Source organism: Engraulis encrasicolus, chromosome 8 (genome assembly GCF_034702125.1).
Source record: "Engraulis encrasicolus isolate BLACKSEA-1 chromosome 8, IST_EnEncr_1.0, whole genome shotgun sequence".
Classification (NCBI taxonomy): domain Eukaryota; kingdom Metazoa; phylum Chordata; class Actinopteri; order Clupeiformes; family Engraulidae; genus Engraulis; species Engraulis encrasicolus.
This window is the reverse complement of record NC_085864.1, coordinates 36,993,368-37,019,105: the sequence shown is the minus strand read 5'-3', so window position 1 is coordinate 37,019,105 and position 25,738 is coordinate 36,993,368. Positions and strand designations below refer to the sequence as shown.

Here is a 25,738-nt window from a genome sequence, read left to right as displayed (position 1 = left end):
ATATTTTGCATGATGAACACTTTAATGAACTGATACCCATAGTTAGCCTGATAAGCCAGACCATTAATTTTGAATTACTGTGTAATTCACTGTCGGGCAGTGTCACCAGCACTTGGGAGCATAGTAACAAACGTCATGAATGTCAACTGTCAATAATTGGTCAGAGCTCGTTTCAAACCAGAGTTGAGGTCACTCCTCCCATCCAAGTGATCCAGGGCATTGAGGATCCAGACCAAAATGAATTCCGAAGTAATTAATGTGGTCTGGTAAAACCAGGCTAACCCATAGTAGCCACTGCCCCAAATAATTCCAGGGAAACAACTCGAATTGTTGGAAAGGCATTTCATTCATCTGAAAAACGTCAAATATTGATTTACATACATCACATATTGGCGGTACCTCATTCACATTTCTGTAGTGAAGTAATACAGAGTATTGTAGATCAAATATCAGACCTTCATGAACAACAGAAGGCCATGAATATAATAGGAAATCACATGGCACTTTTCTTCGCCTGGGAAATTAAAACCAAACTTCAAGCACACAATTGTATGTCATCTTCCAAAAACCAGAAACACTTGTATTTTTTGTTTCCTTAATCACAAGTATGATGACTAAAACAATCCCAACCCCATTCACTGCAATCACTGTGAATTCCATTCTGTCAAGGACATGATATAACCATAGAGTGTATATGTTTTAACTGACCTGCATAAGGGTAGTAAAACAACTGTTCTATAGAAATGTTCAATAAATGAGTGATAATGTTAAGATGATTTAAAAAATATATTTATTTATTTATTTTATTCCACATTTACTTTACTGTAGTTATCTGTGATTTGATTTTGTTATTGTGTGTCTTTTATCCCACTACCAAGTTTAATGGACAGTTAAGTATGGTTAATGGACAATCAAGAACTCTAAGTCCCAAAATTGACTGAAATGTCCGAGCACCTTTTAACAGGACAGTGAGACAGGTTGGCCTTCTACACCATGGAGGCGAAATTCAGTGTTCCAGTTTGACAGTCAACGTCAAGCAGGTCATAGTAGTGCATCAAAACATTTAAGTTGTTGATTTGATTGGCCGCTGCAGGTGAAATTCGCATAACACTTTTGCTTTACCTCTGTTCGCCTGTCTTCACCCCACTTTTCTTGCGCCATAAGAACAAGACGTGAATTTCGCTCAGCTTTGCAAAATGCGCTTGCCTGTGTCCCTAGTGTGAGATTGACATTTGTAAAGAGGGTATTGGTATTAGCCTCCTTTTGCAGATCCTGGATTAGGAGCAACAACTTAACTAAAAGAATACTAGTATTCTTACGGTTCAGTGCGTGCAATCGGGTGATGTCACTTTTTTTTATAAACAAGCGCAGCACGTTTTAGTGCTTTTAAAACAGATTTCTGTGGTCGACACAGAGGCCAATCGTCTCAGGATAAAATGTATTATTGCCCAGGGGAGCATGCAGAGCACAATTCTGATTCAGCGCAGTCTGCAATCCATCAACCACAAAGCTATGCTGTAGGAAGAACTGCAAAAGCTTTTGTTTCTACCGTACCTTCACAGTGCGTTATGTGCCATACAGTATAAACATCTGTGAAAGTGAAATTAGAAACCCTGCACATTCATGGCATTGAACTGGGATTAAAAGTCACCAAGCCCAAAACATTATAATATCAATTAAGAAAACCTTATAAACATTTAATTATTTATACATTAATACAATGTTTGGGATTAGAAATGTGGTTGAGGTAGTCTTTTTTCTTCTCTCCTATACAGTACACACCTATATGGCATCTTCAATGGGAAGTACATGGCAGTTGAACCTCTCCTCAAAGCTCTCCAGTAAGCGTTGAGTGGCGTCTGCGGTGGTGACCCCTTTGCCCAGCTCCAGGCTGAGAGATGTCACCCCTTTACCCACAATGCCGCAGGGCACAATGTTGTCGAACCAGCTCATCTCCGTGTTGCAATTCAGAGCGATGCCGTGAGAGGTTATGTAACGTCCACAGTGAATGCCTGCGACATAAAAGAAACAAACAAAAAAGCCCAGAATGAACATGTCACATGTGAAGTGAGCATTTGTGGACTGTCAATTTTTGGCCTACTCCCTACAACACTTCATTCATACATCATCATATTCTAGTTGCACCAACTTCTACTGTACTTCTACGTTTACTGTCTGATAGCAAATGGACGCTGAATTGACGAATTTCAGATTATCGTAAAATCAACGTCAGAAGATGTCCAACGCCGTTGATTCAACGTCCCTTTGCTATCAGAGGGGTTGGGTTCTCTGTTATAGGTTTGGATAAACATCCTGTGTCTAATACTTGGTTCACACTGTGTTATAAAGTATACAACTGCACAAATTAAAGTGTTGTTTCATGCACAAGCTGAATAAATGTGTCTGATTAACACATGCAAAAAAATGCACTATGACCAGTGATATTGGGAATATTGGGAAGATATGCATCCATGTATTAACTTAAAACATTTATGGCCAGGTTAACAGTTATGGTCTTGTCTTGTCAGTACAACTTACCTATTGCACATATTTTGTTGTTCCCTACCCAGACGCCTGTGTCTGGGGATGTTGCGGCTTTTATTCCAAATTTATTGCAGAGTCCAATGACTGTCTTTTCCAGTTCACACACATACCATCTCACACTCTTCTTGAAGCAGCCCAAATTAAGGATTGGGTAGCACACCAGCTGTCCAGGCCCATGAAATGTAATGAGGCCGCCTCGGTTTGTGCGGAAAAATTCAGCACCAAGGCCTTTTAGTCTTTCTTCCTCTTTTGCTGGATATGGTGCTTGTCTGATGCCAATTGTGTACACTGGATGGTGCTCACATAACAGTAAGGTGTTTGGAACCTCTGATGATTTGTCCAGATGCTGACGCACGTGCTTTTGTTGCACTTGAAGTGCCTGTCCATAGGCAATGCGCCCCAGGTTTACCACCCGAACTGCAGTCTTTCCCAGCGTCATTCTGAAAAGTTAAATAAACGGTAGAGAAAAATAAAAGGATTAACGCAAAGTAGCTAATTAAGCACACTCTACAGACGCTGACTGTGCACATTATAGGCCTATATTGACAACTTGCAAAGACCATGAACTTTGAGCTGTGCTGCTGCTGCTTGCTAATCACCAATGAGGACAACAACGCAAGCTGTACGGACGTGCCTTGCACAGAAAGACCTCGACGCAAAACAAAAACAATGTTTGATGGCCTCATTTAACTTTACTAAGGGAAAGGAAGCAGCCCAACCTCTTTATTTGCCAGGAAAGGGCAATGATACTCTTCTTCACCGTAGTCCTTCGCGTCGTGTCAGTAAAGCGCTGACAACACTGGCATTTCCAGGCTTACAACGCGTACGGCATATCCAGCCGTAGTTGGCAAAATTACTGAAGAAAGCAAGCGATTGAAATGTGTATAGTTTTAATCTAAATCAGCTACTGTCACTGTTCCCCCTCTCCTTTACAGGGGGCCGCCATTGTTGTTTTCTTCTTCGATGGCGTATTTTTGATAATCACATCGTTACTGCCCCCTACTGTAGCGGCAGAGAAAACGCATACTATCTGCGGAATTGAAGCAGACAAAACAAATCTAATCTGAGAAATTATTTGCAAAATATGTTGGGGGATTATAGGAGGGAAAGCTATTTTTTGGGGGGTAGAGGGTCTAATTTGTAAGGATAGTGCAGAACCACTGATCTTGGTCAGTGCGCAGAACCTTTGCCGACAGACACAGTCCACTGGGCCTGATTCCTCTAGTATCACATTGCCTCACTTTCACATATCAGTCCCTATTCACGTTTCATGATGGAAAATTTGTTTCATGCCATATGGTAATGAAATCATGTCATATGAAGTATGTTAGGCTATCATTTCTGATATGGTTAAATAATATTTCACCAATTGTAGGCTACTGCTTGTAAGCAACAGCATATACACTATACAGTATGCCTATACATGTAACCATAAATAGTAATAGGCCTATAAATACAACATATTTTAAGTAACACACAAGCAGATTGTATAGACCTAAATAAGCCTGCAGAGCTTAGTTTCTTCCAAATGACTGGGCACCGTTTTGGCAAGATCTAAGTTGGGACATGCCTTGAAGATCAGGTGAGTCCAATGTTCCTGGCTCGTCCCCTGAAGCAGTCATGTGTCGAAGAGAGAGACACCACTGTCCCAAAGAACAGTGAAACAAAAGTATTCTGTGCACTTAAACACAATGTTGTCCATTCAAGATCCAAGCCCCTCACGTGTAATTCAATTTAGGATCGCTTTTATTCCAACGTGCAAGGGTGTGACTCTCGTGCCTTGTAGTGTTTCTCCTCCGCCGCGACACATTTTCTCAAGTGCTACTCTCCAATCTGTCCAAAGGTCCAGGGCTATTGTGTGGAAAATACTAGACGAGAAAACAAGAAAATGATCAATCAACGCTTTATCATCCTTGCACTTCTGGTGTTCTTGTGCATCGCATGTGAGTTAACGTTCCATTTTTTGTTGTTTGGGACAAATATATGGTGCATTGGTGCATGCACAACAGCAGGATAGAAATTAGTTTTGCTTGTGTTAACGTCAGTCTTGCTATTTGCAAAAATAGATTTTGACCGTGGCACATGTTCACCAAACAGTGCAAGAAAAAAAAATTAGAACAGAGGGATGCAATGTTTTAAGTTCCTTGAATTCAACGAATGCCAGACTTTAAAATATGCATTAAGGACTGTTTGGTTGTGTTTTACTCTCAGTAGAGAGACAGATGTTCTTGACAATTCCCTTTTCTGCATACTTAACAGACGATGTGAATGCAGCATTTTCTCTTCCTTGGGGCTGTTCCAACTATAGCAGTGGAACCTGCAGGCCTGCTTGCCTTGCAGGCGAAATACCTTTTGGACCTCTGGGTTGTGCCAAAGGATCTGTGTAAGTTTTTGTTTTCAACCACAAGTTTTCAGGGAAAGCTTTTCAGATTAGGACTAAATAATCTTCAATGTGCAAAAGTAGCCTTGTCATTGGACTGCAGCAGTAAGGGTGGCCGGATAATCTGCAAATGTGGCAAATGCGTTTCTTCACGATTGAAAAGAAAAAACAAGGAAACGCATGCCTCATGGGTTTTCTTATTTTGCCTTTCGTTACAGTTGCTGTGTCGCTCATGTGTACTGAAAAGCATGCGGGTCACACGCTCCTCATTCTACCCCCCTCCATCCTGTATGGATCCTCCATATGATTCCAATATTCCAATCAGGGCGAACCAATCTTCCAGCAAACAGCCGGCGGGATCTCCAGCGTCTTAGTCTATTGATCCAGAAGTGATGGCATGTACTGTAAATGACATGTAATCCTGAAAGACAAAAAAATAAATCATCAAACACTGTTAAATCAACATATTTTGACTATGTTTTTTTTTACTCGTGTCATGTCAGAGACGAGATGTTTGATAATTTGGTTAGACATGGAATGCCCATATTAATGAGCTAAGTCGGTGCGCTGGGGGGGGAGTTATGGTATGAGACATGTGTCTGCAGTCAGGTGAAACTGATTTGCCAACCCCCGTCAAGGGGGCAGGGCCAAAGGCAGGCTCCAATCCTTAAGGGCCTTTTGGATGATGGCCCGCAGCTAATGAAAAGCCCTCAGTGCACGCAGATACAATATAGCCTTTCATTCATTTCAGGAGCGCTGCTCTTTAATCACATCTGGGAATTACACGTTATTTGAAGCACAAGGGTGCGACCGTGACTCTCGCCGGGAAACGTCCCCCCCAAGCCACTCGGGACGACATTTGCACGACCACACTCGGAGCAGCTTCCCCCGGACCGGAGGATTTTTTTGCTAAAAGTTTCTCAAAAGTTGAGCCGGCACCATGAACTCCCAACGCTTTATGATCCTGGCGGTCTTGGTGATCCTCTCCATCTCATGTGAGTTCAGTGTTTGTCTTGTGCGAGAGCTTGTCAATGGTTGGTAGTGGAGGTGGACAAGAGAGTCTTGACAAAGATAAAGATAAAGATCGCATACGTACAAATGCGGCGATGCAATCTGCATGGGGTTGGGGGGTTTTACAAGCTGGCATTTGGCATGGGTGTTTACATACCTATGTATAATCCCAAGCTGTTAAGTATTGCAAGGGGCAAACAAGGATTTTTGTCGCAATGGATCCAATGCAATGCACTGTTACTGTTACTGTTAAGTATTGTAGAAACAACAGATATCTCATTTGATAGCTGTAACTATGAGACATCTGTCTTCGAGCATGCGGAAGAAAACTGCATCGCACACAGGTTTTGATATGGCATTATTAGCACACATGTACACCTACGACGATTTGAAACTTGAAAAAACAAACAATAGTCAAAAGTATAGGGGTTGGATAGATTAATGTCATTCATCTTGAGGCCGATGAGCAGAGGTGTACAAAGTACCGGTGGAAGTACTCGTACTGATCTAACTACAACACTACTGAATGAGCTTGCATAGTGTACACACCTGTTATTACAATGTAACTAAATACTGTAGATACAATGTACCTACAATGTAGGTAGATACAATGTCAAAAGTCTTTCCAATTTACTTTATACACCTCTGCTGATGAGGATGGCTCAAAGATTCTGATGGCAAATCCACATTACCTTTCTGACTAGATGGCACAGAGGCAGCCTCGGTCGCATTCCCCTGGAGCTGTACAGACTACAAAGGTGTCTGCAGACGCTTCTGCATGCCCGCCGAGTTTCCGTTCGCAATCTTCACCTGTGGAGGAGCAGGATTTATGTGAGTTTGCCTCCTGCTTCGGGAATAGATTTCCAGACATAAAACATACTCTGTGGAAATACACATGCAAAAATACGTTCACGTCTACGAGTGGATTGTGCTCCTTCAATTTCACCACAAAAAACAAATGGATTTTTAAACATTTAGCTCACTGACATGCCACTACACACATTCTAGCACTTCATATTTAAAAAAAAATGAAAAGCAGACGACACTTCAAATGTTAACTGTCACCTGATGAGTAAAAGACAAGTTCAATGGAATCACCTGTCAATGTGTACATCTTACAGTTCAAGTACTAGTGCATTTCTCATTCTTGTTTTGGTGCTTTTCTGAATTGTGAATGTCCTGTTTCTGTCTCTTCTTTTCAGTTGCTGTCTATCACATGTTTGATAAACGACATGGGGAGTCACGTATCCTCACTTAGGCTCACTCGGTTTTGAACACTCGTGTGATTCCAATATGCCAAGGGGACTCGATGTGCACGTCTGCAACCACCAACAACCACATGCCTGACGACTGGTTCCATGTGCCGGTGCCCTAACACCATACTGATATATGCAGTGATGTCTAGGCAAACTTGTTTTTTCCAAATGTTTTTTTCTTTCTTTCTCTTATTTTTTTAACTACCTCTTTTAAAAAATCCCAGAATTGTGACAAAGTAGGTGTAATGTGAACGTACTATTCGGCTTTGCAGTTACACCTGAATTCACCGTTCTAAAAAAAAGAAAATAACAAAATGACTTAGAAAATAAAGGCGAACTAAGAGAACATGTGAGTTGAGAATTATTTCCACTACTTAATCAGAGGAGATCAACTGGTGCTTTAAACCTCAAACATTCTTGTTTACATACTGTATTATTCAACTGAAAGAATTCAACCAAAAGAACCATAAAATGCCACTTGGTACAGACAGACACTTGAGGTGAGCGCTGAGCTGTGAGACATGTTGCATACTATGTCAGTTTAACCCATTGTGTCACACATGTGCACTGCATTCAGGTTCTTGAGATTTCAGCTGTTTTATTAAAAATGTGGTTATGTTAGAGCTGAATGAACACATTCTAAGGCAACACGTGGGTCCTAGCTTTTAAATGTAACTCATGTCATGTTTGTATGCTTCTGAGGCTGATATATTTAGGATTTCATAGGCAGAGGGCACCCTTTCCCAAAAAGGGCTTGGGACAAAATGGTTTAATATGGAATACATGACAGCTGTACCTATGTAGAATAAATTGCCTTTTTATTACTACAGACTTTAATGTGTTTTGTACTGAGCCCTTAGAATGACATGTGAAAGTAAAACAATTTTCCCCAAGTGTTTTCTCGTGTGCACCAGAAACTCTCGTGCCCACCAGAAACTTTCTGAAGTGGGGGTTAGATGAATTAAGTGGCAAGTGAGGTCACATGACGCTATTCTGGGTTATGATGGGCTACCACGGCCATGTTTGTAAATTTGTCAAACTTTGCCTAGACCAAAACCCATCCCTAACCCTAATCTGTCAGTGAATAATGTGTGTCCACCAACCTAAAACATAGCCTTTCTTTGGCACCTAAAACATAGCCTTTCTTTGGCACCTAAAACATAGCCTTTCTTTGGCACCTAAAACATAGCCTTTCTTTGGCACCTAAAACATAGCCTTTCTTTAGCATTACAGTTTCAGGAGTGTACCAGAAAGTTTCTGATGTTGGGCATGAGAAACCTTTGTTTTTTTGTTTTTTAACTCTCACATGTAATTTTAAGGGCTAGGTAGTTTTGTCATATGCATTACAGATGGATGTGTTTATTTCACAGTGCATGAATGTCAAAAAGGTATATTTATGAGAGTGTGTGTGTGTGTGTGAGAGAGAGAGAGAGAGAGAGAGAGAGAGAGAGAGAGAGAGAGAGAGAGCGAGAGCGAGAGAGAGAGAGAGAGAGAGAGAGAGAGAGAGAGAGAGAGAGAGAGGTTTAGTTAGCTCGTGTGGGCAGGGCTAAAATTGCATCAAACCCAGCTGCTGTCCACCAGACATCCAGAAAAAGCAAAGAAATATGTTCCAACGTTCATTCCAGCCAATTCACTGTACCCGCTGATCCTAATTAGTTGAAATATTTGGCTTGGAAGATAAATTGATTATAAAGATCAAGAGTGTTAAAGGCATAGCAATAATGTAAATACAGCAGGACTTAAACTGTCAAAATAAAGGTTTAGGGGAAACCCCAATTCAAAATCCCCATGACTCAAAACGGTATTATAGCATTGACTTACAGCCATTAGCAAGATAGTCTGTCTACAGAGAAACTTAGCTTAAGGCCTACATGGATAGTCTCACCACTAAGGAAACACTATTTAGCATTCAATATTCAATATCCACAACATAGCCTAAAAGTAATATGATAATCTAATTTCATTCTAATTCTAATTTTGTTATCCCAAGCAAAATTAGACAGTGACATCTTTTTCCCAGCAGATGGCAGAAAAGAGCTAACGGTGTAGAGAGAAACTTTGGCTTTCTGATGCTGATTTTACACAGCATGCAGAGCTATTAGGAAAACAATTTTTGACCATATCATCCTTTTATGCATATTTTCCAACACCAGTCTGTATGACCATGAACACCTATTGGATTTAAGCATTCCAGGTCATGCACATTTGTATAACAAGGGTGGGGTCTAAGGAGCCCAACACCCTTTATCAGGTGTGCATCATCATAGACAACTTTGTTTCCCTCTGGGAAAATTGTGTGCAAAATAGGTATAACAAGCTCTGAAAACGGAAACCATCATCGAGGGTCCGGAAGAACAATATATGTTCAATATATATGTATTCAGCCCACAGAGACATGGCCAAGGTAAGACAGGCTGACACCAGACAACCACTCAACAAAATAATGAAGTCAAGACTGGTTCAAGAAGTACCTGAGGACAGAGTTTTCAATGGTATTATGAACTAATGAAAGTGAATCTTGATAGACAGGATGGAGGAGTCAATGGCTAGATCTGTAATACAGAGCTTCACTCAGACACCAACAATGTTGAGGTATTATGTGTCATATTAAATATGAGCTTGCTGCACCATTTCAGGTTGGGCTCCTTCTTTTGCAAATGTGCTTGACCTGGAATACTTAAATCCAATAGGTTTTCATGTTCAATCACTTTGCTGTTGGAAAATATGACTAGAATGGCCAACATGGTCAGAAAACCTGTCTTAACAATTCTGTTCACCATGCACCATGGAAGACAATCGCATACAACATGACTGTTTAACATGAAATGATTTGACGTTCAATTGTTAACATGACTGTACATTTGTTTACATTAAATTGTTACATTACACTTAAAGCTTTTGTCCAAAGTGAGAGTTCAATTACAGGATATTAGCAAGTCTCTGAAACAATGTGAGCTGTTTCTCAATGTGTGATGGCACTTGAACAGAGCTATAGGAAGAGGTTATGGAGGGATTCGAACAGGCAACCCTATGATTGTAACTGCCATTGCTGTTTGAATGAGATGACCTCCCACGTGTCAATGTTGATCTGGCCTCCAAAGTGGCCAGGGGCCTACACTACAAAGCTGGTTCAGGATAAGTTAAATCATCAAATAGAAGAGCCTGGAGTACTCATTTTCTCTTGTATTACGATTTACCTCTTAACTTAACCTAAACTTATCCTGAACCAGCTTTGTACCTACAGACCCCAGATCAGTTGAATAGTGCAACCAAGTTGAGTTGGAAACACTTTGGGGCAGCCCACAACTATAAGTCTGCTGCAAAACCTTACTAAACTGCGGCTCAAAATTGCAAAAATACTACAAACGAGTGTAGTGATACAATGATACTCTGCATGGGTTCAGCCTTTTGCAGTGCACGGGACGGGGGAGAGGGTGGGGCTGGCCACGACTCACACACACCTGACTCGGAATTAAATGAAGGAAATAAGGTTCAAGTTTGTTTGTAAACCGCCAAATAACTCACACGGAAGAGAAAAAAAGGCCTCAACAAGCACTTTATCTTTTTGAGAAAGGTAGATAATTGCCCATGTTTTAAGGGACCTGTTGGTAGAGATGCAAAAAAAGGAGGCCTAGAAGTGTTGCTGTAGTGGACCACAAAAGATGAATTTCCTCCACCTAACGTGCAAATCCAAGGTGAGTGTGCATACGCATAGAAATTGGAATATTTTGCTAAGAGTAGAGTAGAGTGATTTATTGTCACTATAAATACAGTGAGATTATGTTTTGAAAGCAATCCACAGATGCCCTCAAAATTAAAGATACATAACAGTATAATATAAGAAAAAAAACTAAGCTATAAAATATGCAATCATGTCCACACACACACACACACACACACACACACCAATTGCTCCAGATTTCATGGCAAAGTCCATGCATCTCACAGTAGGCATGAGTCCTGAAGTTCAGATTTAGGTTCAGTGCAGCTCTTTCCCTTTCATTGCCTTCCCTATCACACTTCAGCTACACGTTAGACTGCTTTGGCCAAAGGGGAAAGAGACAAAAAAAGGGCACTGGATACACGATGTGATGGCCATAAAAATGGCGAATAAACTGAACTAGGGGTCATGTTTTAAACGTAAGGCTAGCTTGCGGGCAGAGAAGCGCAGATGTGCTGTAAACAAAAACAACGACTACTGGGTGAAACATACTGTAATTACCTATCCATATGGACTGAAGATCTGTGTATTTACGCAGTTATACACACCATACAGCCAGTCTCATTTGCCCTTGATGCATGGGTTGGGCGGAGATTGTTTTCAAAACTAGAGGCAGGCAGGGAGATACCAATGAAAATGGCGGCGATGGGGTCCGCCAAATCCGACGGTGGATTAGGGCAGAGGGGAAGAACCAGGCCCGCTACAGTACCTTGCCTTCACACACCTGCTCGGGTGCCCACGATAGAGGAGGTCAGGTGCCCGGTGTGTTTGGATATTTTGTTGGAACCCGTGACTATGCCATGTCGGCACTCCGTATGCCTGCATTGTTTCGAGCGGACAGTAGAGTTTAGTTTATGCTGTCCCCGTTGCCGGTTGCGAGTGTCCAGCTGGGCCCGTAAACAGTCCCGTGAGAAAAGCCTGGTAAACACCGAACTCTGGGACATGGTTCGGAAGAGTTATCCGGACAAATGCAAGCGCCGAATGGAGCAACGTTCAGGAGAGGCCGTGGGAGAAGGTAGGGCATCATAGCCACTTTTATTTTGACAGCTAACTGCCAAGATGTCAACGCAAATTCAAAATGACTTTTCTGCTGCGAATTCATACGATTAAACATCTCAGAATCGGTCTTGAAGTTATATTTAAGTAGAAAGGAGAGTGGGTTTTTGCTTCGACTTTGTTAAATTCAGGTTTAGCCATTCACTATATCATAAAAAGCAAGTTGATTTTTTTTGATAGGCTACCTCGTAACATGGCGTCAGCAAATGTGTTGACATAAATCTAACCTCGAATGTCACAGTCTACATTGTGCAGTTTTGCCATATGTTTGAAAAACTTGTTCTGGAGATGAAGTTGTTTACATCGTTCTAGTCACGTGACAGGGGGTAGTTGGTTGATTTTTAAGGCGTAAAAAGAGACGTGAAGGTTGTTTATTTTGGTTTGGTGAGCAGCATTTTGGAGTGAATATATTTTTCAGTGGTGGCTCATCATCCAGTAGGGCATCTTGTCACATAAGGTCCACCACCAGAGAGTGAATGTGTGTTTTTATGTCACTTGCCTGGGCAAATTCTAAACAAGTCCAGACATGTGTGCTGTTTTGTGGGAGGGGTTATGCTGCTGCTTCAACAATATTGGAAAGGGATCCTCCATATCAATGTTTTGGCCTTTCCAACTTAAATGAAGTGCGGCACCGCTTAGGCCCTAGCCTACTGTCTTGGTGGGCAAAACTTTAAAATCTGCTGTGGTCAACACAAACCCATTGAGACCAAAGCCTTCTGTTCACCTATAATGGTGAACTCACTCTCTCTTATCTTATTCCACAGAAATTTTCCGGTCTCTGAAACAAATTTGCAAGACCGGAGATCTGCGACAAGACTGTGACAAACAAAAGTTGAAGGTGGGATATTGTGGAATGTGGTCTTTCTTGTTATGAGGCTTTTCAGTGTCACTGCTTGCACACAAAGGTAACATGTCATTTGTATTAATTATAAGGGTACTGTTTGGTGACATGAGTTTTATTTTGCTGACTATGAACAGGCTGGGACAAATGAAGACAAAGAGGAGAAAAAAAAGAAAGCAACTCGCCATAAAAAAGAAGAATCAAAAGCCACAAAACACTTTCAAGACCCCGTAAGTCCATCACCCATTTTAATGTATTTAAGATGTCTGGTAAAGTGGAAAGTTATTACTTGTGACGTGATGACAATCTATGTGCACAATCTTATGTGAACAATGTACATTTCACCTGAGTTTTGTATTCTACAAAGCAACATTTTTGTGGGCACTATGGTGAATGAGAGGTTACTTTGCAATAGTCGAGTTCCATTGAAAGGCTAATTTATGGTGCTTTTCAGCAGTGTGGAGTGCTGTCCGACTCAGAGAATGAAGAGCCAATTGGAAAGAGGACAAGGCATGTATCGGCTTTTGTTCGCAAAACAAGAACCTCTCCAGCCTTCAGCCGAAGGTACTACAGTGCCGCTCTCTGTGCCCTGTTGCCATGTCTGTCTGTCTGTCTGTCTGTCTGTCTGTCTGTCTGTCTGTCTGTCGATTTGTCCTCTCTGTATGTGTCTGATGCAGAACAAAACCCAGCAATACTGGGTAGTAACATCTTGTTTATGACACAATGTTGTTACAACACAGTAGTGATATGTCAGTATTTATTAATTAGCCTTAATTTGACTGAACTGAAGTTGTTAAGTCCAGTACATAATGACGGCTTCACTCTCAGCAGCATACATGCCAAAGCCTGCAAGATGGCAAATGTATGTAATAATTGGGCGTCATGTTACAGAGTAGAACTAAATATCATTACGGCTGTACACTTTTATTTCGAAAAAAAAAATACTGTATGTTGGAGATGGAACTTAATGTTATATGTAAATATGATTAGCAAAGCAGGATATCCCAGCTTGTGTAATGCAATACTGTGGGCCAAATATAGTGACTGATCATATTGTATATGAAATGTGTGTCTATCCATTCATTCATTCATCCATCCAGTCATGCAGCCCTCCTCCAATTTTTTTTATCTGGCGGTCATCCAGCTGTGACTAAACATATCTCTGTTTGTATGTATGCGCGTTGCTATTATGAGTAACTAAAGAGCATGTGTGTTCTTGTAAACAGTCTCTCGAGCAGTTTTGTGAAGAGGAGTCGAAGCTGCACGGACTCTGAGGACAACAGAGGGAAAATGAGAGGGCTCCCACAAGCTCCGGTGTCAGACAAGGCAAGGCTTGAACTTCGCTTATTGATAATTAATACCGCAATATATCTACATTGCCTGTCTCTGTGGTTCTTACTTGTAAAAGTAGCTTACCACAAAACAGCTGTTGTACCAAAGACTGAGTGATTAAACTATTTCAGAGTGCTTTCTATATTCTTTCAAATAGTAAAATGTATTTTTCTTGTGTGTGTGTGTGTGTGTGTGTGTGTGTGTGTGTGTGTGTGTGTGTTGGTTCCTTTCTACAGGTCAACGTTGTGCACAGCTTCAACGCAGGCATACTTCTGTCGTCAGAGAACAGCCGCTCTCTCTCAGCCCCGGTGCTCATCTCGGACCGCCGGCACCCCCACCATCACCACTGGAGGAATGTGCTGGCCGCTTCCACCCCATTCCCGGTGCCCGTCTCTAAACCCGAGAGGTCCATCAGTCCCGAAAGCAACGACAGCATCTCCGAGGAGCTGAACCACTTCAAGCCCATCGTCTGCTCACCCTGCACCCCTCCGAAGCGAATGCCGGACGGGCGCCTGCTGGAGCCTACCATTGTGAAGTCCACGCCCCGGAACCTGAGCCGCAGCCTGCAGAAGAACACCAGCTACGAGGCCAGCCCCTCCATCCTGCAGAAGTGGAGGCAGATCGAGGTGGACCGGCAGAACATCATCAAGGTTACCTCCACCAAGGGCACCGTTACCAGCCCCATTGCGGAGAAGCTTGTTGTTAAGTCGGCCCCTCCAAAGGAGAAGAATACTAGCAAGCTGTGTTCCTGTGTGCCGGTGAGGAGCAGGGAGTCGGAGGTCTTGTGCAAGTGTGGTAGACAGCCAGAGTCTGCTGCTGGTTCGGAGAAGAAAGAGAAGAGCATTGCCAGCAACAGGCGCAGACTGGTGTTTGATGACTATGATGGCGAGACTGGACTCTCTGAGGAATCGTTGATTGTCAGCTCTTCTTCCACGACTCTGTCTAATCCAGACACCTCTGGAGCTGAACACGGACCTGAAAGCCAATCAGAGCATTGCACCTCAGAGCAGCAGCTACGTGAAGACCTGCAGCACGGGTCGCCCACATCAGCTGGTGAGGAGCAAAAGGTGCCTGTGTCCAAAGACCATTGCAATCAGAACATTTCAGACACAGCGGACCAGCAGAGTGAGTCCAACGTTAGGAACTGTGCACAGAACAGACCTACCTCAAGGAGGGGAAAGAAAAGGAGTCAGAAGACCAAACACTTGGAGGAAGACGAAGGTCAAGCAAAGAAGACCCGACGAGGAGCGGAAGAGCAGGCGGAGCTGGTGGACGACCGGGAGGCTTATGGCCGACATGTCGAGAAGTACATGCGGCGATTACACCAGGAGAGAGAAGACCGAGAGCTGGCGCTCAAGCTTCAAAGACTGTTTGACAAGGAACGACGTCAAAAAATGGACAGGCAGAAGACTACTCCTGATAAGTACCCGCTTCGGTCGTGGGCCTCCATAGATGGCCAAATGGAAAACAATCCACGTAGATCAGGAAGAATCTCGAAAAAGAATGAGCACTTTAATTACAACTGCTAATAGAACTTTTTGCCTTTTGAAATCAGCAAACATTCACTATTTTTTTTTAATACTTTTTGTTTGCTTTTGTCTTGTAGCATTTTCATTCCACACATTTTGCAAGCTAGTGGGTGGGTGAAGAGGGAGTTTAGATGTAACAAAAAAACAGCAATAACAATCTTTATCAAGAAATTTGATAGTTTTTCATACTAATTGGGTTTCATTCCACTTTGTCTTAAAAAAAAAAGTTGAATTTGGTACTAAATGTGTTTTTTGTTTTCACAAATCCAATATTTTATGTGCACGTTTGTGAACGCGAGTATACCATTTATGAAGGTGAATGTGTCAGTTTGAGTTTAGAGAGCTCAGAGTGTGACACAATGAGGCTGTCACTGTCTTGTTTACTGTGTCTTGAAAACATAAGCCGACCATGTAGCTGACTGGAAAATCCAAGGTTTTTTTAACGACCTAGGTATATCAGTCATTTTTTTTATTTTCTTATGAAACAGGATGGAGTGTGAAATGTTACAGGTGACACTGCTATTCTACATCAGATGAGTGAATATTATCTGAAAAGGGACATGTTGAAGTGAGTGGAAGGTTTTGGAAATGTCACAGTCAAAGTAGATTATGATTTGAACTTTGACCATGGTCAAATATCAACACGGCAGTGTAATTTAGTGTTGACAAGAGGTTCTGAGCAAACTGTTTGTTTTTCGTTCAGCTAACTTCTTTATTCAGTTAACAAGTTTTAATGCTTTAAGTTTAATACCTTAAATGATGAGCTCAGAGTAATTCCTGGAAGGAACATGATGCATTAATGTTGCTATTAGTGGTTTGTTTTAGATTCATTTCAAAGACGTTTTCCCTGCTCGTGGCCACAAACTTTGTGAATAATTTCCCCTCATTAAAAGGGCTATTATGTTCCTTTTCAGATTTATTTTTTATGACAATTTCCTCAGAGTTATATTTACAAACTTCAGATGCCAAAATAGCTTTATCATGACTGCTTATGGTGATGTCTACACCTCTGATAGGTGGTGTACAAATATTTTGATATGCACAATTACGTATGTTCTATGTAAATTCACTGTCCATAGATGTAGAGGACTATTTTAGTACAGAATGAATTTTGGAGGTGTGCCAAAATGACCTTTTTTCCCTTAATGGTTGTCTGATCATGTTTTTCACTGTTCCTATCACAATGATAATCAGATCTCAGAATGTATCATGTGTCACAATATTTATGCAGTACTGTACATGGACCGAAAGATTGGTTGTTCCTGTTTGTTGAGTTTGAACGGGACATTTCAGAAATTGCCGATTTCATACGGATGCAAGAGAGCTGTGAGAATGTGTCTTTTTTTGTTTTTTTGTTTATTCATTATTATTTTCATGCACTTGGCCTGTCTTCCACTTTGTCAAGCAACGTCATTGATTTGGCATGTATGTTGTATTAAAGCATAGGTAATTAAAAAAATGTAATCTAATTTAAAATATCAAATGAATGATGATGATGGGACCTACTGTTCCATCTTGTAGATTTAATAATGATATTATTTATGGCCTTTCAAGACTCTGGATTGTTTCCTTTCAGCTCAATCGAACACTATCACTGCAGTGACCTGTACTAATCAAATCAACCTGTTTTTGTATATGTGTAGCATAAGACAGATCTTATATTTTATTACACATGTGACCGTCCTTTCTGGATCACGTGTTTTATTCCACCTAAAAAGAAAATCCTGAAACGAGTTGGGCGAGTTGCCAGCAAAGGGGGTTGTTTGTGTCCTACTCAGTATCAAATAAACCCACTCAGTGTTTTCCACCCTCAGAGACTGTGTGCTTTGTCAGTAAACTTTGTTGATTGTCAGGCTAATGAAAGCGATGATGGCGTTTAAGATCACTGTTGGTCTTTGTCCAAGATTAACCAGGATGTCATTTTCATGAAATCATCTCCATGATCTGCCAGTTTTAATGTCTAGAAATAGACATTTTTAGCTGCTAAACCTATTGCACTTTGGTCATATTAGTAAATATTGTTTTGTGAATTACTTAATATTCATGAAAAGACCAATCTGACCACCATCCTACACAGTGGTTAACACCAGACCTAATCACAAGTCAGATCGAAACAATTGTGTAGAACTAAAGGCAGTATGGGAGTTCCCAGACTAACACAGTGCACCTTTAATACAGAAAGTGCATCATTGGAATGGAATTACGGAACTTCTGCATATCATAAGACATTTTAAAGAATTATACTGTAGAGCAGAAGAACGTCAATGCAAAAAGTGAAATGTTCATACTCAGTGTAGGCTATAGCAATTAAGGAAAAAATAATGAAGTCACAAAAAAATTAACTGCAGGGTTACTCTTTGAAATGGATATCTAAAGGTAGGATTGTTTGTTGTGAAATAACGTCGCTACAGTGTATCTGTCATCCAAAATTCAAAAATGGGACAAGTTTGTCTTGTATGTGCTTACGTGAGTGTGTTTTGTGGAAGGCCAAAGGCCAGAAGATGAGGAGACCAATCTTCTATTGCCCAGTATCATGCTCCTTAAGATGTGTAGCCTATTTTTGAATGCTGTGCAAAAGGGTGTCGTGCATTTTACGATAATATTGTGCAATGTTGATTCCAGTTATTGTGCACACCACTGACTTGGTGCACAAACACAATTTTGGATGGCAAGTGCCTTTTCCGTCTACGTGAGCTTCATTTCCTTTGCTGATTGGGTATCGAAAACGTGCTGGCGGCCAATCATATTCTCCCAGATCACGGCAAATGAACAGGAAGAAAAGATGGCGGCTAGAAACGGGAAGAGTGGCATTTTGGAAAAAGTAAGATTAACTGATTTAATGTTTACAATTACATTTTTGGATTTGTATTCGTCATTGAGTTAGCTCAGTTTAAATTGCACACTAGCCTCATTGGCGTCAGGCTTGTTTGCGATGTTATGCGGCTTTATTAGGAAGCCTAACGGGAAACGCATCTCCATTCATAGTTGCTAACAACGTTTACCACTCTGAACGGAAAGTTGATGCTAGCAAGGTACAGTGGAGAAAGCGCTTCAGTACACGTCCGCGCAAGTTTTCAGATCTCACGGAACATGTGGAAGCGATTTGGGCATTCTGGTTATAGCCAGGCGTTAGATCAATGGCCGCGCCATGATATTTTATTGTGAACATAGTGCACAAGACAGAGGTGCTCAGATATTACCTTGAGTCTTGACAATCGTATTGTTAGCAAGCTAACAGATAACGGCTCGCATGATGCCTTCCGCCTCCTTTTTACCTGTTCGTGACTGTAGCATATGGTGCTTATTGTCGTGCTGTTTACTCACCTTGCTTAACCGCCAGCGTTTACCAAGCTCCAGTATAAAAGGCTGTTAATGCTACGCTGATTCCTTTGTTAGTAGGCTGTGTTCTGAGATGACACTAGTTCTACACGTCGACTCTGTTAAGTGTCAATTGGCTTGCACCTGAATGGCCAGAGAGCTTCAGCAGGGAGCATAGAGCTCTAGATTCATTGTGCAAGCCAAATTTTGACAGACCGTGCCTTTTGTATTTGAATGTGGGGTCATGAGAGCAATATCACGCACTGGTCATTTTTATCTGAGAAATGCATCATGGCTGAGAATGACACGTATTCATTATCCATCCAAGCATCGGGATGCTGTCATAGAACCAGAAAAAAAACCCTCAATTTATATTCATTGCACTTTTTTTTATTTTTTAAAAACGATACGTTCAAAAGCACGCCGATTTCAATAAGTAGTGGGGCACACAGCTGTCAGGAAATGACATTTTTTTAGATGGTCGAAGGTACCACCAGATGTCACCCTACCTAGCCAGGAAGCCAGATACTGAAATGCAAATTATTTTGCAACCCCCACAATCAGGTGGTTGCAGACTGTCTAGCCTGGTTATTGCCTGACAAGTGAGATCTAGTCTAGGAAATGCCCATTCATTTTTCTCGTAGTGGAGGTGGATCTAAACGATTTAAAATACCATCTTAGATCTAAAAGCTTGATGGACATTTGGTTTTGCTGGCATGGTGGCTCTGTAAACAAAACTGATCTAGGGGTCAAAGACGTCCAAAATGGCATTGTCATTCAGTGTAACGGATACCTTCTGCTGACTGTAACTGTAAAAAAAAACATGATTTTTCAAGTGAATGGATGACAGCCGAGGCTTTCATGAATTCACTGGAAAAAATAAAAAATAAAGAGTCATGTTTTTTACAGTTAAAGTCAGCAGAAGGTATCTGTTACACTGAATGACAATGCCATTTTGGACGTCTTTGACCCCTATACACCTGAGGAAGACTGCCTGAGGTCGAAACGTTGCGTTTAACAAATCGGTGAGCAGCAACAGTGTGCACATTTTTCCTTCTTCTGTTGCACGTCTCTGTTTGATCCACCACCTGTTTTACTGGATGTACGCGCATCCCTCACACTACTTCTGGGCTCTGTATACAAAACCACAAACTTACATTTGTCGAATAAAATGTCTTTTCTAATATCCCCATCCTGTCACAGTGATCCCAAGCTAGGGCAAGCATTTCAGCCAGGGTTTTCCATGCTTGTTCTTCAGATTGGAACAAGCGCACAAGGCGGCATAGGAATTCCCAGGCTAGTTTCATCCAAGGAGGAAGGACCCGCACAGATCAAGCTTGATGTTCGATTACCCTTTATTTCTTTATTTTCAGTGGAGGATCGATGAGAAGCCCGTGAAAGTGGACAAGTGGGATGGCGCAGCTGTGAAGAACTCCCTTGATGATGCAGCTAAGAAGGTGTGTGTGTTGTCGACTCTGTGCGAGAGGAACAGAGATGTGTCTGTACCTGCAATATGATGTGGATGATGTATTAAGTAGTTGTCGTGGTTCATAGCGTAGCTTCATCTTCAGTAAATTTGAAAGGAATTATTCCTATGGCAAAGAGTGAAAAACCCATGTTGGCCATGTTTTATCTTACCATCTTGTGAATTTGCTGACTGACATGTACGCACGTGATGAATAGATCAGCTAAGTAGAGAAGCCACCTGTGTTGAATGCGCAAGCAGAAGGAATGAACAGAAGCATACCTGCAAACTCGTCACCTTTTGGTGACAGTCACCTTTTTCCTGTCCAATTAGGTCATTCACGTGAATAGAAATAGAACCCCCGCTCTACACTGTCACCTTTTTTTCTTTGACGAGTTTGCAGGTCTGAGAAGTTTATTTGATTATTGATTAATCGTTGGGCTCTCTCTCTCTCTCTCTCTCTCTCTCTCTCTCTCTCTCTCTCTCTCTCTCTCTCTCTCTCTCTCTCTCTCTCTCACACACACACACACAGAAATGGTCATCCATCATCAAAACACACAAACACTACAATCTACGTATCTATTGCACCTTTGTAATGAGGGCACAAGCAAGACATTGCAGATGTGTGTGTGTGTGTGTGTGTGTGTGTGTGTTGAATGCCCATGTGATGTGGTGTTTCTGTCTCTCCTGCTGGCAGGTACTCTTGGAGAAGTACGGCTACGTGGAGAACTTCAGCCTGGTGGACGGCCGTCTCTTCATCTGCACCATCTCCTGCCTTTTTGCCATCGTAGCTTTAATCTGGGACTACCTCCATCCGTTCCCCGAGTCCAAGCCAGTCCTGGCATGCTGTGTTATATCATATCCTTTACATGCATGCTAAAATCAAGGACGTTTTGGGAAGCACACACTGCACACAACGGAAACTGCATGCATGCCAGGGCTTGGCATGAACTTTTTTCGTTCACTGGCCACTGCTGCTAGTGGTTTCCCCAGTTACTAGCCATTCAGCTATTCTATTAGCCACAAATGTTTCCTGTCTTTTCCTTAATCATGATCATCTAACCCAGTGGTTCTCAAACTTTTTGTGTGAAGTACCACCCGAGAAAATATTGAGCTCTCCGAGTACCACCTTGACAACCAACGTTACAATATCGCAGCAAAGGTCTTCCATATTCACTTTTGCCCGTCAATACAGGAGAGGTTAATAACGGCATCAACAGCTACGGTCACATTCAGTACAAGTTTGTTTTAAAATTTCTTGCTTGCCTAGTATCATTCTTTCTTGCTTGCCTAGTATTATTCTGCATTATGTTTTCAGATTAATACAGTTCAATATTACAAAATGTGAGACCAAAGAGACATTTTCGACTGCAACAACTTGATCAGCATTCAAATCAATGCACAACAAATGAATTCTTCCAAGTACCACCAGTGGTACACGTACCACAGTTTGAGCACCACTGATCTAACCTAAAGCAAGACTATCAGTGTTGCTATCTACATCGAAATAAATCAAACTATGTAACTGAGCGTTTCCTGTGCTTAAATGCAAAGAATTGATACACAAGGGACAAACAGCAGAATATAGGCTACTCTGATAGATCATACCCCGGAATAACTTACCTGCCTAATTGGCTAGTGACACTTGGCTAGTGACAAGGCAATAAACAGTGACAACATTATCCCTTCCAAGCATAAAAGTGCAGAAAGAAGGTGGGTTCGATGAAACGCTACTCCCGAGAGGCCTAGAATAAACGCTGTGATTATTTCTAGCCACAGCCAAGTTATACCAGCAGTTGCCGGTTGGCAGTGCCAATGTCAAGCCCTGATTTTTACCTCTCCAATGCAAGGGGTTAGTCCAATTGTTTCCCCAAGGGGGCATTGTGGTGGGATGGCACTATGTTATAGTAACTCGTCATGAAAGAGGATGGGGAGAGCACTAGTTATTCAATGCCCCCCTCACACCTGACTGCGTTGAAACAAATCTGAAGCCCTAACCACTTAACCCATTACTACACCATGTTATGTACAAATTGCCTAGTCAAATAACCCATTATGAATATTTTAGGATAGTTGTATGTTTGCTCCTTAACCTCCAATGTTTACATACTTCATCATGATGGGTATCCTCACCCTCTACACCTCCTACCAAGAGAAGAATATCTTCCTCGTCTCCCTTCAAAAAGACCCTGCCGGGATGGACCCGGACGATGTCTGGCAACTTTCCTCCCGTCTCAAAAGGTACACAGTCCTTCAATCACAGCGTCTCTTTTTATACAAATGTGCATGACCTGGAATGCTTAAATCCAATAGGTTTTCATGCTCATACAGGTTGCTGTTGGAAAATGTGCATTAAATGGACAATGTGGTCAAAGAGAAAATATATGGTACTGAATATTGTATAATATGTAACAAAGTTGAAAATTGACAAAACAATATTATAAGCAATATTAATAAAACAAACCAATCGAATATTCATTTAATGTGTGGTGGGCGTGGGCCATGGAATCTTTGCGTGTGTCTTTTTTTTTAATTATTTTTTTTATTTTATTTTTTTAACTGAATCTTGAAATTTATCAAATTTCAACGTGGTCCATGCCATGATATTATGAAGTTTGGTAAAGGCTGCTCTTGTTCAGATACTGAATATGGTAGTTATGTGGTCTATTCAGCTGGGAAACGGGCTGCTTTGTGATCAATAACATGGTCCTGTTTACTTTTTCAGATTTGATGACCAGTACACCCTCAGAGTCAGTTTCACGGATGGAAAGACCAGACAAACTCGAGAGGCGGAGTTCACCAAGTCTGTGGGGGCGTTCTTTGACGAAAACGGCACGCTGTCCATGAACCAGTATGAGAAGGCTGTGTCAAAGCTCCACGACAGCTTGGCGTCGGAGAAGAAAACCAAGTAATGCGCAGAGGAGTAAGGAGAGGAGTTTGTGGCGTAACGCTACCGGTGCCAGCCTAGTCCTTATAACCCAGCGCTCCACCGTCGCTGTGGATCATTGTACAGGGATGTTGATGGGCCAGACCTGGGCTGACTGCGTCTTGTGTCTGTGTCCGGGGTTGGCTGTGAGCTATTACATTTACATATGTCTGCCTCTGTGCTTTGTTTTTCTTTTGTTTTGTTTTTGTTTTATGTTATTTTGTTTTTTTTGCATCCCAATGCTCTTGTTTCTACACTGGTCCAGTAAAGTGCTCCATCAGACAGGGATCACAAATCTCAAATTCTGTTAATATTAAAAAAAAAACTCTTTAGGTACCTTGCTACCACCAACTGGCCCGCTCCTTTGTACCCCTATGTTACAGGCTGTTGAAGAGGGGCTTCAGGTGGTCTTGGAGGGAGGCTCCATATGTTTTACAGCACTCATCATGTCTGTCTGCATTTGGGCAGATCACATGCTTTGTTTTTGCTCCGGACGCTTTGTTTTTTTGTTTTTTTTTCATCTGTGTTGAAGCACTTTGGCTTATTTAAGCACACAGATATCAGCTATTTCAGAGTTATAATTGTTTGTTTTCTTTATATTTTACACAAGTGGACACAATGCCTTATAAAAAGAGAGTTGAATGAATGTCTGGAAATGTCTCTCGTCCTCTCTCATCACACACTTTTTAATCTTAACATCCAAACTGCATTCTTTTGTCCCCCTTGAGAGCCTTACACAATTCATCTGTACTTTTTCTTTCTTCCGATGCTTCATTTCTGTTGCTTTTTGTCTACTCTTCAGGCTCTCAAAAGCTTAAAGGTAAACAACAATCTGGGACCATATTCTGTCCCCCAACTTGTATTGCTCCCATGCCTCTTTTGATGATGTACATAGTGGGTTTTTCAGAGATCCACCACTTCAAAGCAGGGATAATTATTTGGTGTTTATTTTTGACACCAAGGAGATGAAAAGTGATCAGTTGAACTCACTGGACATTAAGTCATTCGGCCCTTCCCCCCCTGGAAAGGAAATTCCCAGCAGAGGGTCTCTCAGTATTGTCTTGGTTTCAGTTGTACCACCATGTCATCACCACAATTTAACTTATTCTATAACGGTTGGATTTAAAGACACTTGGATTACTGTTCAATTCCCTCCTTGTATTATAAACTTCACCTGTCACCGACCATATGCATCTTTGCAAATATTTTTTTCTGTTTGTAGATCTCAAGATACCTTCTAGCTATATACCTTTTATTGTGCGTGCCAGTTACCCCTTCCCCCTTCAAAAAAAAGTATAAAAAATAAAGTGAAAAAAAGGTCATTTTTAGATTTGCTTGCTGCTCTGGTACTGGTTATTGTGTGAACTTTTTAATGTCTCCATTTGCGGTTATCTACTTTTTCCTCACTAAGGTTATTGTGCACACTGCACTGTCTCTGCTCCAAGAATGCTTCATTACCATTTATTATCCTTTATTACCATAAGGGTGCAAAACGTTATTTTTTTCAAAGAAAGACAAATCTTGAAGCATCCTCCAAGTGCATACCACCATCTCTCAATTGTCTAGCACAGGGATGTCAAACTCAGGCTAGAGGGCCAAATCTGCCCTGCGGAGTCATTTTATTTGATCTTTTAAAATGTCTATTACAGTTGGCCCGCATGCACCAATACACTGTAATAAGATGGAATTTGGTGTGTCACAGGAATATGCATGGGCCCAGCCCACAGCTCCCACTCATTTAACAGAATATGACTTGAGGGGAGAGTTCCGGTTCCGGTGACATGGCGTCAGCTTGAAAACCTTTTGTCCTCACCAACCCCGGGAAATTTTGAAATTGACTAACATGAAATAATGATATCTAAAAATAGTAAGGAATGAACCTTCGATCGGCAACAGAGTTAACAGAACTACATGAGCTGAAATTTGAGAAAAAGCGAAGAAGAAGAAGAACCCAGAAAAATACATGCAGGCATGCTTAATCTATGAGCGGAAGATATTTTTGAAATTTAAATGATCATGAAGTGTGTGTTTGCACAATTTTAGTCTGTTTTGTAAAATGAATATTGAGTTTGGCCCGCGACTTTGTTACAGATTTTGATTTTGTCCCTCTGGCAATTTGAGTTTGACACCCCTGATCTAGCATATAACACGTTACTTTTTTTGTTGGTGTGCGCAGCTTCTCAGCTGACTAAGGTTAACTACATACAGCAGGGGTAGGCAATTATCGGCCCGGGGGCCAAAGCTGACCCGCCATCTATTACTTTCGGCCCGCGAGACGCAGCAAATAGCAGTGCAATGCAGTGAGTGCAAATAGCCTGATTGGGGAAAAAATGCAGAAATTTTGCATTGATTGCTAGCA

At 41.5% G+C, this 25,738-nt stretch overlaps 3 protein-coding genes across 6 annotated transcripts; 2 read left to right on the top strand and 1 right to left on the bottom strand.

Moving 5' to 3' along the window:
* Positions 1-327: 327 nt before the first annotated feature.
* lipt2 (lipoyl(octanoyl) transferase 2) lies at positions 328-19,743 on the bottom strand. Of its 3 annotated transcripts, none has more exons than XM_063205622.1 (4): positions 18,995-19,743; positions 6,628-6,745; positions 2,539-2,984; positions 328-2,012 (listed from the first exon to the last, which is right to left on the bottom strand). In XM_063205622.1, the coding sequence occupies exons 3-4, from the start codon at positions 2,981-2,983 to the stop codon at positions 1,783-1,785; spliced, it is 675 nt and encodes a 224-aa protein (XP_063061692.1). In that variant the 5' UTR covers position 2,984; positions 6,628-6,745; positions 18,995-19,743; the 3' UTR covers positions 328-1,782. The 3 variants fall into 3 exon arrangements, with proteins under 3 accessions (XP_063061692.1, XP_063061694.1, XP_063061693.1); XM_063205624.1 differs by lacking the exon at positions 18,995-19,743 and adding an exon at positions 11,414-11,484; XM_063205623.1 differs by lacking the exons at positions 6,628-6,745; positions 18,995-19,743 and adding an exon at positions 3,264-3,495.
* On the top strand, positions 11,461-17,537 carry rnf169 (ring finger protein 169). 2 transcript variants are annotated; one of them, XM_063205618.1, is made up of 6 exons: positions 11,461-11,927; positions 12,733-12,806; positions 12,947-13,039; positions 13,267-13,373; positions 14,036-14,135; positions 14,378-17,537. In XM_063205618.1, exons 1-6 carry the CDS (start codon positions 11,543-11,545, stop codon positions 15,668-15,670), a joined length of 2,052 nt encoding a protein of 683 aa, XP_063061688.1. In that variant the 5' UTR covers positions 11,461-11,542; the 3' UTR covers positions 15,671-17,537. The 2 variants fall into 2 exon arrangements, with proteins under 2 accessions (XP_063061688.1, XP_063061687.1); XM_063205617.1 differs by having other exon boundaries at positions 13,264-13,373.
* On the top strand, positions 18,397-24,707 carry spcs2 (signal peptidase complex subunit 2). The gene is made up of 5 exons (XM_063205625.1): positions 18,397-18,491; positions 20,362-20,445; positions 21,151-21,314; positions 22,563-22,694; positions 23,179-24,707. Exons 1-5 carry the CDS (start codon positions 18,453-18,455, stop codon positions 23,363-23,365), a joined length of 606 nt encoding a protein of 201 aa, XP_063061695.1. The 5' UTR covers positions 18,397-18,452; the 3' UTR covers positions 23,366-24,707.
* Positions 24,708-25,738: the final 1,031 nt, after the last annotated feature.

What these genes read in the sequence shown, in the direction of transcription:
- lipt2 (XM_063205622.1), bottom strand. Translation starts at nt 2,983, where the DNA reads ATGACGCTGGGAAAGACTGCAGTTCGGGTGGTAAACCTGGGGCGCATT. An exon ending in CAACAAAATATGTGCAATAG is followed by an intron (nt 2,013 to 2,538) that starts GTAAGTTGTACT and finishes TTTATGTCGCAG; the next exon opens with GCATTCACTGTGGACGTTAC.
- rnf169 (XM_063205617.1), top strand. Translation starts at nt 11,543, where the DNA reads ATGAAAATGGCGGCGATGGGGTCCGCCAAATCCGACGGTGGATTAGGG. An exon ending in AGGAGAGGCCGTGGGAGAAG is followed by an intron (nt 11,928 to 12,732) that starts GTAGGGCATCAT and finishes CTTATTCCACAG; the next exon opens with AAATTTTCCGGTCTCTGAAA. An exon ending in AAGCTCCGGTGTCAGACAAG is followed by an intron (nt 14,136 to 14,377) that starts GCAAGGCTTGAA and finishes TCCTTTCTACAG; the next exon opens with GTCAACGTTGTGCACAGCTT.
- spcs2 (XM_063205625.1), top strand. Translation starts at nt 18,453, where the DNA reads ATGGCGGCTAGAAACGGGAAGAGTGGCATTTTGGAAAAA. An exon ending in TTGATGATGCAGCTAAGAAG is followed by an intron (nt 20,446 to 21,150) that starts GTGTGTGTGTTG and finishes TCCTGCTGGCAG; the next exon opens with GTACTCTTGGAGAAGTACGG. An exon ending in CTTTCCTCCCGTCTCAAAAG is followed by an intron (nt 22,695 to 23,178) that starts GTACACAGTCCT and finishes TTACTTTTTCAG; the next exon opens with ATTTGATGACCAGTACACCC.